The sequence below is a fragment of the Plectropomus leopardus genome, chromosome 7 (assembly GCF_026936395.1).
Source record: "Plectropomus leopardus strain MGB_pleo_1.0 chromosome 7, ASM2693639v1, whole genome shotgun sequence".
In the NCBI taxonomy this organism is placed as follows: domain Eukaryota; kingdom Metazoa; phylum Chordata; class Actinopteri; order Perciformes; family Serranidae; genus Plectropomus; species Plectropomus leopardus.
The window spans coordinates 17358889-17373716 of record NC_142182.1 but is presented as its reverse complement, the minus strand read 5'-3'; the positions used below and the strand labels follow the sequence as shown (position 1 = coordinate 17373716).

Genomic DNA, 14828 nt, shown 5'->3' with positions numbered 1-14828 from the left:
GACAGGTCCTTATCTATATGCTCAAATGCATCCCTGATCCTGTTGTAGAGGTCACAGGTCAACCCACCAAACCTGCACAGCAGAGTTTCTAACCTACAAACACTGATGTCATTTGAACTGAAGGAACAATATTATTAATGGCTTTTCTTCAGATAACCACAACGGCTTTAAAAGAGATCGTTCTTCACTGGGCTAGACGTTTCTTAAATGAAGTGTTGTTAAACCTGATTTGGCTTCATTTCCCTGGCTGACTGCCATCCAGCAGACACCACAAGGTGCCAAACACAGTTTCATCTCTAATAAAAGCTTTGTAAGTGACTGATTCAACAGCTGTCCTGTATGATCCACTATGAAGAAAATTACACAGAATCTGTCAGATGTGTTTCAACATGTGTTGATTTCTACAATGTATGCTACATTATGCATTTTCACCGCACAGAATAGAAATCCATGCATGATTCCCACTTCACTCCGGGGAGGATGAGGAGGAGGGGGGGGTGCCACAGGAGATGAGGAGGGGGATGGTGTAGAGCAAAGAACTGAAAGAAGGGAGCAACAGCATCTCATGAGATATTGATTCAGCCCCTTCCTTCATGTTTACTGCCCTGCCTCAAACCCCAGCAAATGTAAAAGAGGAACATGAAGGAGGAGGAGGAGGAGGAGGAGGAGGAGGAGAGGGGAAAGAAACCTGTAATGTATCCTTTCTCCTCACTCAGGACAGATAGATTTACAGCCGCAGCTGCTCTCTTTTGCAAAGTGTTGTCCCTGAATTGGAGGCCCGGTCAGACGCACCAGGGTGTACAGGGCATTATTTAAAAAGTTAATAAGTGTTAAAAAGTATTCAAGTTGATTCACAGCCCCAAGAGGAAAAAGAACAAAACACCAGATGTGTCGTGCTGCCGAACACTGAATGTTAACTCTGCAACTTCAGAGTCATATCTGCTTCAGCATTGATGCAACTGCAGCGGTAAACAGTTGAAGTAAATATGTACCCTCTGGAAATGTTGATGTATTAAAATACATTCTGGTTGTGCTGTTTTTTGTTTTATGTTTGACTTTGACAGGTCCCTAATCAAGCTTCATATTTGGCACTGAAGGTCAAGTCAACCAACAGTTTCAAACCATCCCTGGCGCCTGATGACCGAGCAGTCACATGATATTAACTTGACTTATGCAGTTAGTCACTGTAGAGGAAATCCCAGAGGGAATGTAGCTGACAGCAAATCAATCATCTACATGATAGTCATAAAGTGTGTTGTTGCTCTTTGTGAATTTGACAGCTGACCCTTGAGAAGAAAATAATTTTATAACATATTTTGCACCAGAATTAGGCTAGGCATCCAAAAACAAAAGACAACTGCACTGTCACCTGCTTCTAATTTTTTAAAAAAAAATAACTACAAAACAACATTTGTGCTGTTAACACTACATTGAAATATTGTTTTGACTAAGGAAAAGAGTTTGACCTTTTCAGAATATGCTTACCACTATTCATGCTAAACATGAAGCTAGAGACAACAGGGGTTACCTTGTTTTGCATAAAGCCTGGAAGCAGGGACAAAAAGCTAGCCTGACTCTGTCAAAAACTTTTTAAAAAATCCACCTACCTCTAAAGCTCACCAAATTCTCTTTTCCACAGCACACAAAAATGCTAACACCCGATAACACATGGCTTTTTGATGCAATGGAAAAAGATAATAATCAGCATTCACACCCCAGTCAAATGACTGCAGTAGTCATGGGTATGTATCGCCTCCAGCTCTGATAAGCTGATGGAAACGCGTTAATTTTAGCCCCTTAACTGGCGAGGTGCAATGATAAGCCACCATGTCTACAATGAGTTTAAAAGAGATACTGAACAAGTAACAGAAAAATTTAAAAAAGTAACCACTGTAAAGGTTTCACAGACCTCTGTCCATTGTACCTGTTCTCCAGCCTGTCCATGATGTCAAACGGACACACTGAAACAAGCCACACACACACATGCTCATCTGCTGAGGCACCATGTACATAGCTGTGCTCTACTGGCAATGGGAAAGCAGTTTACAGCTTATTTTTAGCGGGTTTACCTGTGTTTAAAGAAGCCAGCATGCACACACTAATGTTGATGGAGAAGTGTCACCAGTAACACCTTCTAGTTTGTTGTGTAAGGGACTCCAGGAAGTCACTGCTCCCAGCTAAGAATTAGTCTTTACACTAAACTACACTAAATTGAGAAAGTTAGTGACCTGGCTACCATGTTGGATACAGTCAAACAAAGTATCAAGCATCGCCTAGCAGCAGGACCAACTATCACATTTTACAATTAAACAGTACACTAAAATACGTCTCTGAAAACATTTGATGTAAGATATAGGAAATTTAGTGACAGAATCTTGATTCGTATTTGATCAGCGCTGCCTGGTTTGACTGCAGTTCACAGGGTGATTGATATGATTGACAACTACTTTAGAGACAACTCGCCTCTGGCTGGTTGTTGCTGACCACACTATGGTTTGATTTTAGCAAATGCCATTTGAGGCAGTAGGAAGAGGTGGAAGGAAATTATTTTTTTCACAGACTATCTGTCTCAAGTACTTCTTTTGGAATAACGCGACATTTTTAGCAAATGTGACGCAAAGTTATTTTCGTGAAAATTAGCAACTATATCTTTACAGTGCTCAAACTGAGGACAATTTATTTTTTTTAAATTATATGCTTATATCCCAGTAGTTTTCATGGTGTTTGCCAAGCATGATTGTAAGACATGGGATGGATAGCATTCTGCTTTGTGGCTGTAATAGTCCTTCAGGGAACGATATGAGTGGTAAAATTGACAGTACAAGTATTGACATAATAGCAGTTGCTGTAACAGCGGTTTATAGACAACATATTAAAACGCAAAAAAAACTGTAAACTCTGATTTTGTTAAAAGTGTGATTGCAATAAAAAAAATTATTAAAGATAAAGATAAATAAAGATCCAAGTCCCATAACCCATTTAAAGTTTGAATAATTTTTTCTACATGCTTGTATGATGAGGTAACATGGGTCCGAAGAGGGATGAGCTTAAGCACTTCAACAGTGTTGTGTACATCACAGTTTTTTGGGGGGCAATTTTCGTGGAAATCCATCTAAGAGCAGCTCACCATGTTTACTGCAATGGCTTATCTACAGCAATTTTCAAGTTTAGTGGTAACAAATACTATGAGTCATGAATGCTGAATGTGTGCAGACAGGAGAGGGATGACTGCACAGCTGCAAGGAACCTAAAAACACAGTCTACAGCTGAAGATTTTCATGCTGACCTGATGAATCATGACTGAATCTTTCTTTTCAGGTATTTCAAGTTTCCATGTGAGGGACCTGATGTAGATTTCTTTTGGCATCTTTTAGCCTGAAACCCTTGAGAACAGAACTGACCTGTGAACAGCCTGTTCTCGACCTATCACAAATGTCAATTCTGTTCTGCAGACTTCTGCAGCTGAAAAATGAGGTACGACAGCAGCTGAAAATGACTAACTTCTTATTCACACACCTCTCCAGAACTATGACACTCTTTCTTTGTACGGAGACTCAGAAGACTTATTAATTAGAGGGACTAAGAGAGACTTAGGACCAACAGGAACAAATTAGTGAGAATAGTATTTTCAGAACTTTTTAAAAAATTATTTATAACAATCCTGGTGTATAATGACTTTATGACTAGTGCTCTTCCAGTGCTCTCAATCCACAGATGACTTCAAGCTTTGTTGACAGTGTGATGAAATGTCACCGTAAGCCATATGAACATTGCTCTTCCCGCTCTGCAGTAGCGGCATCCTCCCTCTTCCACCTCTTACTGTGTGTCCTATCTGAGGATGATCTGCCCAGAGACAGCACTAACAAGCCAGAACCACGGAGTAATGGTGTCTCCGTCACTGCTTAGGCAGCTATCCAGAGACACACAGACCACACACACACACAGGGAGACAAGGAGTGAGAGAGTGATGGAGCCTGGAGGCCGGCAGGAAGGACAGAAAGAGAGAGAGAAAGAGTAACAGAGGGAGGCTGAGTCAAAGAGCTGGGTGAAGGGAAAATATATAAAGGAAGGGAGAGGACACTACAGAGCAAAAAACACTTCTGCTGTCAGAAGCAAAACATGCTCTTAGCAACCAATTTCGGCTTGAGCCTCACAGACAGTAAAAGAAAAATGTAAAATAAGAGAAACACTGCACTGGCTTTAAACGTACTTGCAAACATTAACAAAAAACCATCTCATATCAAGGAAACTACCTTGATAATGAACGAACAGTTTAAAGGATGCTTCACCCACAAAGTGACCATTTGAATATGAGTAACTCATGCCATGTTAACTGGAATTCGTGAAGAAAACATTTTTGTATGTCTCTGCGGAAAACAGCAAACATTGATTTTTTGCTTGATTGGGGAACATGTTTAACAACAGCAAAACTATACTGAGTCCAACAAAATAAGCTATTTGAAGAAGTCGCCCTTGGTTCTGGGAAATTGTAAGAGAAGAAAATAATCTTTGGGTTAATAAATACTGAAAATACTTCTTCATATTTCCTCTGAAACTGGATGATTTTGTTCTTATCATCATGGCCTTTTGTTGTCATTTCATGACTAATATTAAATATAACCAGACACAAATGTGCCACGTTTGGTACAGAGAGATTAAATTAGTCCAGTATTACAGCTGCATGTATGAGTGTGTGTGTGCGTGAGTATAGTACACGCAATGCTCTGGTCAGTTGTTCTCTACCAGCTGGGACTTGGACTAAGGGCAGACAACTAGTACATGCGGAACATATTTGTCACCAAAGAACATATGCAAACACAGAAGGAACATGCATGCAAATCTGTCCAGCTTGCACACACACACCTGCATACACATTGACATAAACAAATCTATGAAAAATACTTTTTTTTACATGCTATTATTTTTACATGAAATATCTGTCTGTTGTCCGTTTTTATGTAGATAAAACTCAATATTTGGTAAGACTTCAAACATTTTTGAAAAACAAACACTGACGAGAGGAAATAGATGACACAATTTATCCTTAAATAAAAGTAAAAAGGGTGGCGAGACTGTGTAATGGATTTTTGGTCATTCAAAAGAAGAACCGACAGTTACTTTGGCCACTCAGTCCCTGAAGCAATTTCAATTTCCATTTGCAGTTTTCATGCCCTTTTATAATGCACCTCTCCTGAGTATGGCCGGAGTGGATGTGATGTTATTGTAGTGGCAGGTTTTCACTCTGCCACTCAGGTTCATATTCATAAATGACAGATAGGCAGGAGGACGTGTTTTTCTGTGGAAGTAATATCACCTCCGGAAAATGTTCCTTCTCTCAAGCGAAAGCAAGGACAGTGAGACAGACAGACAGACAGACAGACAGGCAAGTGGGGAAGCAGAGGATACAATGGGTGCAGATGTTAACGGATGACACAACAAAGAGCAATGTAATGGCAGAGTTACTGCAGACATTTTTTACATTAAAATATTAAACACATCAAACTTCATCATACTTTCCCACTGTTTCCTCTGCAACACAGCCAAAATGTTTTATCTCCCTGCTTCTTTCTCTTCTCTGTTTCATCATATTTTCCCCCATCATCTGCCACATCATCCAATAATCCATAAGTGTGAGATATCAGCCGGACAGTGCTTTGCTGCCGGCTGTATCAGGCTGTCTCTTCACTTCAACATGCTGCTGTGAGCAGCACAAAGATCATTCTGGTTCTGCATGCGAGTCAAAACAACATGCTCAGCTAGTCAAGCTGTGGAATAAAAGGGCAAAAGTAGGAAATATATAACCATGCATGCATAATGAAACATGGGGAGTGCAGCCAGCCACATAGGCTGAACATGTTATGTTTTTTTTATTTGGAAATATATACAATGAGCCAGCTGTGCAAGAAATGCTGACTGATGTTCAGTCCACTGTTATATCTCTGACATGACTTACAGACTTTAGTGGGGATGAATATTTTCACAAATTTTGTAACGCAAACATTTTGGACACATCTTTTTTCTAAATACATTTTCATGAGATATTAAATCAAAGAAAACAAAGTTCACAATTTGTTAATTGGAGACCAACTTGTGTCACACCAGCTGCAATACAGCAATCCGCAACTTTAAACTAATATGGACAGGACAAAAAGTGTGCATGTGTTTGTTTGTGTGTGTGTGTGTGTGTGTGTGTGTGTGTGTGTGTGTGTGTGGGTGGGTGGATGTAAGAGTGTCTCCCCCTCCAGTGCAATTGCTTGGACCAGAACCATCTACAAACTTTATTTGGATCTCAGCTACACATCTGTAAAATTGTGTGACTGCATCTTGCAGAGTTGTGATGCTATTGCTTTGACAAATTCTGTCCACAGACAGACATAATTAAAAGTGTATTTCATAAGTGCATCTAATCTGCAAAGTACCTGGCAACTATGGCTGCCAGATAAATATACTGAAGTAAAAAAGTGCTATATTTTCTTTTAAAGTGTAGGGCAGGTGTACTGTATAGTGCCATAAAACGGAAATACTTTATTTAGTGTCCACCAATGTCTTGCAGATATCTATTAAGAGAGCACTCTTGAAGTCAAACAATAACAAAAACTAACTCAAACACATACCCAAACAGTCATTAAAATCAAGAACAAAAGACTGTCTTCAGATAGGATCACACCTGCCGCAATACAGCGACCCACAACTAAAAACAACTCCAGGCCAGAGGCGTCAAATGGGGAGCCAGTGGCCCCTTCCCTACTTCCTACCCCCCTATGTCTCGCCCCCTTGCTCAAACCACACCCATCTTCAAACTCAACCTTCTTTTTGATTTCAACTACACACCTGTAAGGTTGCTTGACTACATCTTGCACAATTGTGATGCTGTGTTTACAAAATGTTGCCACAGACAGACATTCCCGCTACAGTTGGTGTCATCTCGACAACGTTTTGCCATGATGACACACACAAAGACTCACAAGATTAAAATACTACCAGCCATCATGATGTTGTCACAGTGGGTAATGACTTCTCTCTTTCTTAATTAAATTAATTTGGCTTTTTATAAAACAGAATTCAACCCTTAAACACTTCCAAAAGAGGGCACAATATGTATACTATCTCAAGCATTTTCTTATGCCTGAGCGACTTTTATCTAAACTGCCTGGTGAACGCATAATCAAAAATGACACTGTATGAATAATGATGATAAAAGTTGATTAAAGTTGGCACCAAAGAACAAATGTCCCTTCTTTCTCTCACACACGATGCACAAATATGTAGCCTTCAGCTGCTCCTCCTCTTAGTCCATTGGCTCTAGAGCATCTTCATAAGCGACCTTGAGCTCTGGGCCCTGTCAGCATCTGCTTCTTGTTGCTTTATGCATGTATGCATTAATTACTGAATGTATAACCACAGTGTATCCACTATGTATTATTCAGTGGATCGCACCGCACTTTTCTCCATGTTAACTCTCTGGTATTTGGACTTTTAAAGTCATCAAACCACCAGACTTGTATAAAGAAAATGCAGGAATAAATGTGTGTGATCTCAAACCTCAGTCCTCACAGTGATGTCTCAGTGTCCTTGTATCTACACACATTCTTGGAAATCCTTATCTTGACATTTAAATCAGTGGACAACTGAGCCACCGCACAAACTATAGTGGACAACTCTGAAGATCCAATTACTAAGGCATTTCTGAGGACAAAATATATAACTTGGCAAAACACCAAAAGGCTGAGAGTCCAAGCAGAGTTGCCTGAAAGTAATGACTGTTGCTATGCACACACAGGGAAGGAATCTTGAAACAATGGAACACAATGGTGTGGGAGGTGCAGTGGGGTGTTATTGTGTCCTGAGCATGCAATACATTAATATGCAATGTCTAAAACTGATGCCTATGGATTCACTGCACAGAAACAGCATGAATTATTCACTTTTTAGATGATAACTTATTCATACAGGATGAGCCCTGTAGCATTATGGGAAAAGGCTATATGCACCAATTGAAAGATCTTTTAACAACATTACATTTAAGTGATATTAAACCACATAACGACCCCGGTGTTACCACTCCCCAAAAAAACAGTGCGCATATTAAGGAAACAAACACCAGTCATATTAGCGTTTGGTGGACTCCCGCTGAGGCGATGCAGCTGATCATGTACACACACCTGCCCGCAGTGCGCCTGCAAAAAGCAACAGAAACCTCCTCCTCTCACCTCCTGCAATTGCTCCAACTCCTTCCTGAGAGTCTCCTGCTCGATCTCCAGGTCTGCATACTTGAGCTTCAGCGCCTGGTTCTCCTCCAGGACGACAAGACCGCACTCCGCAGCCCGGATCTTCTCCCGGTTCGCCTCGGTCAGTTCCTGGGTGAGCCGCTCCACCTCGGCCCGGTACTGATCCACCGATTCCCCGCAAACTCCATCCGCGGCCATCGCCCCTCTCTCTGTCTCTGTCTGTCCCCCTGTCTGTCTGCGGTTCTCCCTTGTCTCTCCACCACCGCTTTGGACAGAGCACAGAGGCGGGCGGAGGCTGAGAGATGCTGAATATCCGCCCCCCTCTCCTGAGAGAGCAGCAGGCAGGCAAAACACAAAATATAAATATGATTATTTTCTCTAAAGCATTATTTGTAGCACCTAACAGCAAATAACTGCCATAAAAACATCCTTAAACGCTGCTAGTCGAAACCCTGCGACTTAAAATCAGGTCAGTGTCTTCTGTGTGACACTCAGCAAAACAGAGAGCAGCATTTCTGCTTATTCATGGGTGCGAGGGCGCCACCTTCCCTCTGCTGTGAGGCATAGCATTTCATTTCTTTTTATTTATTTTTTATTTAAATAGTGGGACACCTGCATCTGTGCAAGCATACTTTCAGTATTTATTGACACCTCACAACATGTACTGTTTATGGCTATTGTATTGCTAGTGAATACACATTTCCAACAGAAGAGGGATGAACGGAGGGATTCATTTAATTCATTTTGCATGTGCAATTTAATGTTATATATTTGATGGTAGCTTCCCTTTTCATACTTGAATTTTTAAAAATGTGATAATAAATAATAATTGTATTTTTTAAAGCAGGAGATGTAAATATATAATCATGCAAACAGTACATAATGTAACATGGTGAGCGCTGACAGCCACAATAGGCTGAGCATGCCATCTTGTTTTTGTTTTTGTTTTGTTTTTTAAATTGGGCAATAACTGCAAGGAATCCTTGCACAATAATATCGTTATGCCACTGGAATCGGTCAATAGTGGCGTTTGCACTGTGCCCTATCGGAATTGGCTAACATGCTTTTTCTAACACTGCAAAATGAATGAATATAACTTTAAAAAACACTGTATTTCATGTCTCAATCTGCTGGGGGGTCATCACGATAAGAGTATGAATGACATGATGTTAATCCCACTTGATGATCACTAAAATTAGGTGGGGAAAAAAGTGGATATTTCGACATTTTCATGTGGTCTTTGTTAAATAAAACCCAACATAACATCTTAAATGCAAATTACATCACATACAGGACTGTTTGTTGACATTGACATTCTCAGTCATACTTACAATATGATAAAAAAAATAATACAGAATATAAAGTGAGACAACTTATTTTTGGTCTTTCCATGGCCTTCAGGAAACTCGAATGATGCTACTTCCTGTTGATCATGTGACTTTTTGATGTCCCAAATTTTTGAAGGGGGAATTTGTTTGGGACACAACTAAAATTTTTATTTTAACTAACATATTATAAATTTCCAATGAGAAAAGTCTATGCTATCTCTAAATTGGAAATAGAGTTACACAATAATACAAGACAAAAACAAAAAAAAAAAAAAATTGAGGCAGGACACTTTGCTTGATAATAATGTAGTATACAGATACTACAAATCATATTTATGCATGTAATGACATGGGGATGGAAACGGCAGAGATTTGGGGGGAAACTAAAGATGAATATTAAGAATCTTAATTGATTCAACATTAAAGTACATAAGACACTCAACATATTTAAATGTTAAACATCTTATTCATCCAATAGCTGTGTCCATTTTCTGTCAGAATAGCATCAGAAACCAACATGTCTGCTTATGTTTCACATTCAGTGTTTCCATCATATACAGTAACATCTTTAAATGCATTATTGACATGCATTATATTTAAAACTGACCTTTCATTGTATCACTATCATACTGCACCAATGAGTCCTGTCAATGTAAGTTATTATTATTCTCAGAGTAATTTCTAGGCTTAATAAGAAGACAGACATTCAAACAAAATAGTACAAGACAAGGAGTTTTGACTGGTGGCGGCACTTTTGACCAGTGATGCTTCTGTTATATATGTATGTAAAACATATTGTTTTGGTAACAAAACACAGACATACTGCTGGTATCTGATTTGTTACGTCTTTGTCCATAGTAAGTGCCATTCAGGACAATGAAAAATGATGTATGAGCTATCAATTCCACGTCATGAAAACAAATGCAAATGTACAAGAAAACTGTCACGTTGTTTTTGGCCCGATAAATGACATATGTAGCTGTTCAGTTTGCCTCATGTAAATCTAACATTTACTACTATAATTTTGTAATCAAAGCAGCATAACCCACATTGTGATGTAATTGTGGTTACACAAGCAATGTCAAGGTATTTAGCTGATACTCCCCGCTAACTATTGGTGTCCTCTTTAACCCTGCCCCGGCAGGCAGGAGAACAGTCGATCTTACTGCAAACACATGCAATAAAAGAAGATATGAGTAGGGTGAAAAGTTTAACTGCTCTCAGAGGCTTGTTAAACGTAATCAGTCAAGCCCTGTCAAGTGAGTTATGGCCTTGATAGTGAAGGCGATGCTGCTTTATCTGTCTTATAATTGATAATTATTAAATGGCCTATGAAACACTTTATGGAAATAAGGGGATGTAAGCGGTTCATTTATCACCATTTCACAAAACAATATTAATGTCACAGGAAGCAGTTTACATAGAGACAAATAAAGTACAATCGGTTGCATTATTACAGGAAAGGTTGTGAAATACATTACCAGCAGCCTGACATGTAATATTGGTTCAACTAAATATTTAAAGGTGAATAAAGACATCTTATACACATAGTTTTTTGTACTTTTTTATTATTTAAGTCACAATTATGTACATATATCTACAGCACTAATAAAGAGTAAAACTTTTAGCTGATGTTTCCCCTTTGATCCTATTCAATAGGTTCTCTAATAACCTCCAGTTAACCCCGAGTTACAAGCCCAAATTAAGATAAGGAGAGGTTGTCAGGAAGTCAAACAGATCGAGAGTTTATGGCCGCGCTGTATCTTATCTCAGGTTAGGACGTGTGGTGTCATGAAAAATTCTAAATGCTCAATAACACAGCACAAATACAGCTCTCCACAAGAAGCATGTCAGAGTATTGTCTTTAAACCTTGACTTTTAAAAATACATCAGTATAAACAATTCACAAGGTCTGGTAATATAAGCCAAATGCATTCAGTGACTGGCCATGATATCAATTTTGAATGTCATATTTATGGGTAAATGAAAAAAAAATTAAATGTCAGTTCAGTTTAGTATAAACAACACATTTTAACAATCAAAGCTAACTCGTCAATTAAACACTTACTGTTTATAGTCTACTGTCGTTTTTGCATCATGAGAAACTCATCATGATTTTAGTACCACATGTAATTTAAAAAACTGTACTGACACAACAGTGTCATTGTTTGCTAAAGTATAATGGAGGTGCTATCTGTCCGTCACCAGGGGGTCATAATACAGAGTCCTATGATCTGGGGAATGTGTGTTGGTCAGCAAGGTGGGTGTTGATGTTGCTCTGAGGCACAGCCTTGATTGAAGGGGTTTCGATAAGCAGCACGGCAGCCAGCACGCTGCCTGCAGCTGAGGCTTCTGTAAAAACTGAGAGAGTACATACTGACGAAGAGTTATCTCACAGAAGCAATAACTTCCTGATTTAAACAGTAATTTATTACAGTATGATCACTAATGATCAGATGCATGTGTCTAGTATCAAATCAGAGTATGGCTTCTATATGAAGCTTCAGTGTACCTGAGATGAACACTGAATGTAAAAGTGATGATTAATTAAAATGACATTACTTTTTTGTAATGTCTGATGTGATTTGTAGCTTTTATAGTACAGTTTTGTTGTTTGGTTAATGTTGTTTTGTATTTACAGTATTGTACAGTATACAGTGTTGTATTGTATTTTGGTGTATTGGTGTGAAACATGTCCAGGGACACAAGACAAATTTCAGATTTCTTTCTGACAAAAAAGGTGAAATCGATTCAAACAAATCAGTTAAATCTTATTTTTGTATTAGTGAAAAGATACTGTGTCTTGTTACACTTTTTTTCAAGTGAGCATATGATACACTATTGGTAATTCTTGATTAGTGCTGTTGTTGGTGTTGTTGGTTGGTATATACAAAAAATATACTGCATATATTCATTATTACTGTTTTACTTTATTATTAAAAGTTGTTATTTAAAGTGAATTTTGGCATTTGATTTATTCTAAAAAACTGTGCTTTTTTCTTTTTATTTGTAAAGCACTTTGCACTACTTTTTAAAGATACTACATGAGACTGTTTTGGAGATGCACAGATATTTAATGCATTTAAGCAATTTATTCTTATTTCATATGCACCATTTATAAAATGGATATTCTCGTGTTACCTCATAATAAAGGCGGGGGTCATGTCTGGCTGGCTGCATGTCCTGTCTGGTCATCATTTCTATATCCTTCAGTGTTTCTGCCTTCCTCCATTTGGCTCTGCGGTTCTGGAACCAAATCTGAATGACACATAAAACATGTGAGATAAAATCTACCTGGAAAAGCATGTCATATGTAACTTTATCTGGTAATATGTCATACATCATTTGGGAGGTCATGCCTTATATAAGCAGCTGTCTAAAGACCATCACTGCTGTTTCACTGAAGACCATTTAATCAGTTTATAATGTTTGAAAACATTCCCTGAATTGTACGTAACCCCAGTTTGATTAATTGACTGATTAAAAAGAAATAAATCAGTAACAACATACACTAGGTGTGGTCATTGTTTGTTGATTTCACTCAACTTAAGGATAAAATGAATAGAATTATGACGCAGGTTTGACAAGGAAAACAAAATTGTTGCTATTGTGCACATTTTAATATTATCAGAATAATGTCACATTATAAATATTGCCTCATTTTGATATACAGATTTTTTCAGCATTTAAATAAACCAATCAATTAGTTGTCGACTCTGAAATTAAACACCAAAAGATATAAAAACTGGTAAAGTTGTCTGAATTCAGCCTCTTAAAAGTGAATAAATTTTTTAAATTTAAATTCTTTACTCATAATAAACTAAATATCTTTGGGTTGTGGACAAAACAAGACACTTGAGAACGTCATTTTTTTAAATAAATTTGTTTGCCATTTTGTGACATATTATAGACAAAACAACTAATTCATAAATGATAAAATATTGGACGGATTAATTGATAATGAAAATACCAGCTCTGATAAGCTGCATGTCTCATACCTGTATTCGTCCCTCAGTGAGGTGCAGGCGAGAGGCTAACTGGTCTCTGCAGTTGATGTCTGGGTAGTGTGTCTGCTGGAAGACTTTTTCCAGCTCGTGCACCTGGAACGGTGTGAAAGTGACCCTCGTTTGCCTCTTTTTCCTCTGACCTGTGGAAAAATGATTGTCACCGACATCTTCCTCATAAGCATCAGTTAAGCATGAAACCTCCCCTCTATTTTATAAATCGTAACACTTACTCATACATTCTGTGGTAGCCTTTGGAGACTCTTCAAGTCTGTTTTGTGGGGTTTCTATTGGCAGAGAGAAAACTTCAGCACTAACAAGAATATTGTTCTTGTAATCATGATTTGATGGAAACTATTACATAGCAACTCATCTTTTTAAAAACAGAAAACATACCTGCACATGAGAGCTGGTTAGATATTTTGGAGTTTTCCTTGATAACAGACCAGTTGCGATGAATTCTCTTCTCTTTTCTGACACATGTGGGCCTCCTCAGTATTTCTTCAATCGAATGAGTTAATTTTTTCCCTGGCTGAGATTCCATTTCTTGATCCTCACAGGACTCTTTCTCTGTATCTCCTCTATTCCACATTCCCAGCAGTTTCTCCCCCACCATCAGCACCTCCACCATCAGCTGCCTGACTTTAGTATTCAGCTCAAAATATCCTCTCATCAACACCTCTCAGAAAACTGTTGTCAACCTGTGTTTGACCTGAATCACATGGTCATTATCAGGGAGGAGTGACTGGCAGTGTGAGAGTGCATACTTCCAAGAACGGCTTCTTCTATCAGTGTCCCTAAAGAACATTTAATTCAAGGTGTGCTCATTGTAAATATGTGAACTTGATATTATTATCAGCCCTTATCACTCTTTCATACACAACATTTAATAGACTCATTTGTTTCATTTACTCTTCATTTACAGTGTAACTAGTATAAAAACTCATTCTTGCTTTGTGGGACAAGCTTAGACAAAATCTCAGTGGTTTGATTCACACCTGCATAATATTAAACTATAAAACATACTTAAACTGTTGCTTCTCTTTCTTATCACCAGGTTTATTGGAGGGATAATCTTTATCACCTTGGCCTCAATATGCCCTTTCACACTCCAGTTCACCTTTCAGACATAATAGGAACACAAGCTGTCAGTGACTCCTGGTGGTCATTGGGGGATCATGTCTTGTGTATTCAGTATGTCTCCATCTAGCGGTGCTGGCTCGTAGGTGCATTCAGCTTTGATTCTCACTATGAGAGTTATGTAGTCT

General features: G+C 38.5%; 2 protein-coding genes across 7 annotated transcripts in view; both read right to left on the bottom strand.

Annotated features, from left to right (window-relative positions):
- bicd1a (BICD cargo adaptor 1a) overlaps positions 1–8737 on the bottom strand; it is a 39687-nt gene extending 30950 nt beyond the window's left edge. For 3 of the 5 annotated variants that reach the window (XM_042496193.2, XM_088080093.1, XM_088080092.1), the window contains exon 1: positions 8211–8736. In XM_042496193.2, the coding sequence (XP_042352127.1) occupies positions 8211–8426 (216 nt within the window). In that variant the 5' untranslated portion in view covers positions 8427–8736. Of the gene's footprint in view, positions 1–8210 lie in introns of all 5 variants that reach the window. The other 2 variants (XM_088080091.1, XM_088080090.1) reach the window with 1 other exon arrangement.
- Positions 8738–11113: 2376 nt separating this feature from the next.
- LOC121950159 (ALX homeobox protein 1) lies at positions 11114–14301 on the bottom strand. Of its 2 annotated transcripts, none has more exons than XM_088079432.1 (5): positions 13957–14301; positions 13794–13847; positions 13555–13703; positions 12698–12814; positions 11114–11917 (listed from the first exon to the last, which is right to left on the bottom strand). In XM_088079432.1, the coding sequence occupies exons 1-5, from the start codon at positions 14231–14233 to the stop codon at positions 11747–11749; spliced, it is 768 nt and encodes a 255-aa protein (XP_087935558.1). In that variant the 5' UTR covers positions 14234–14301; the 3' UTR covers positions 11114–11746. The 2 variants fall into 2 exon arrangements, with proteins under 2 accessions (XP_087935558.1, XP_087935557.1); XM_088079431.1 differs by having other exon boundaries at positions 11114–11932; positions 13957–14300.
- Positions 14302–14828: the final 527 nt, after the last annotated feature.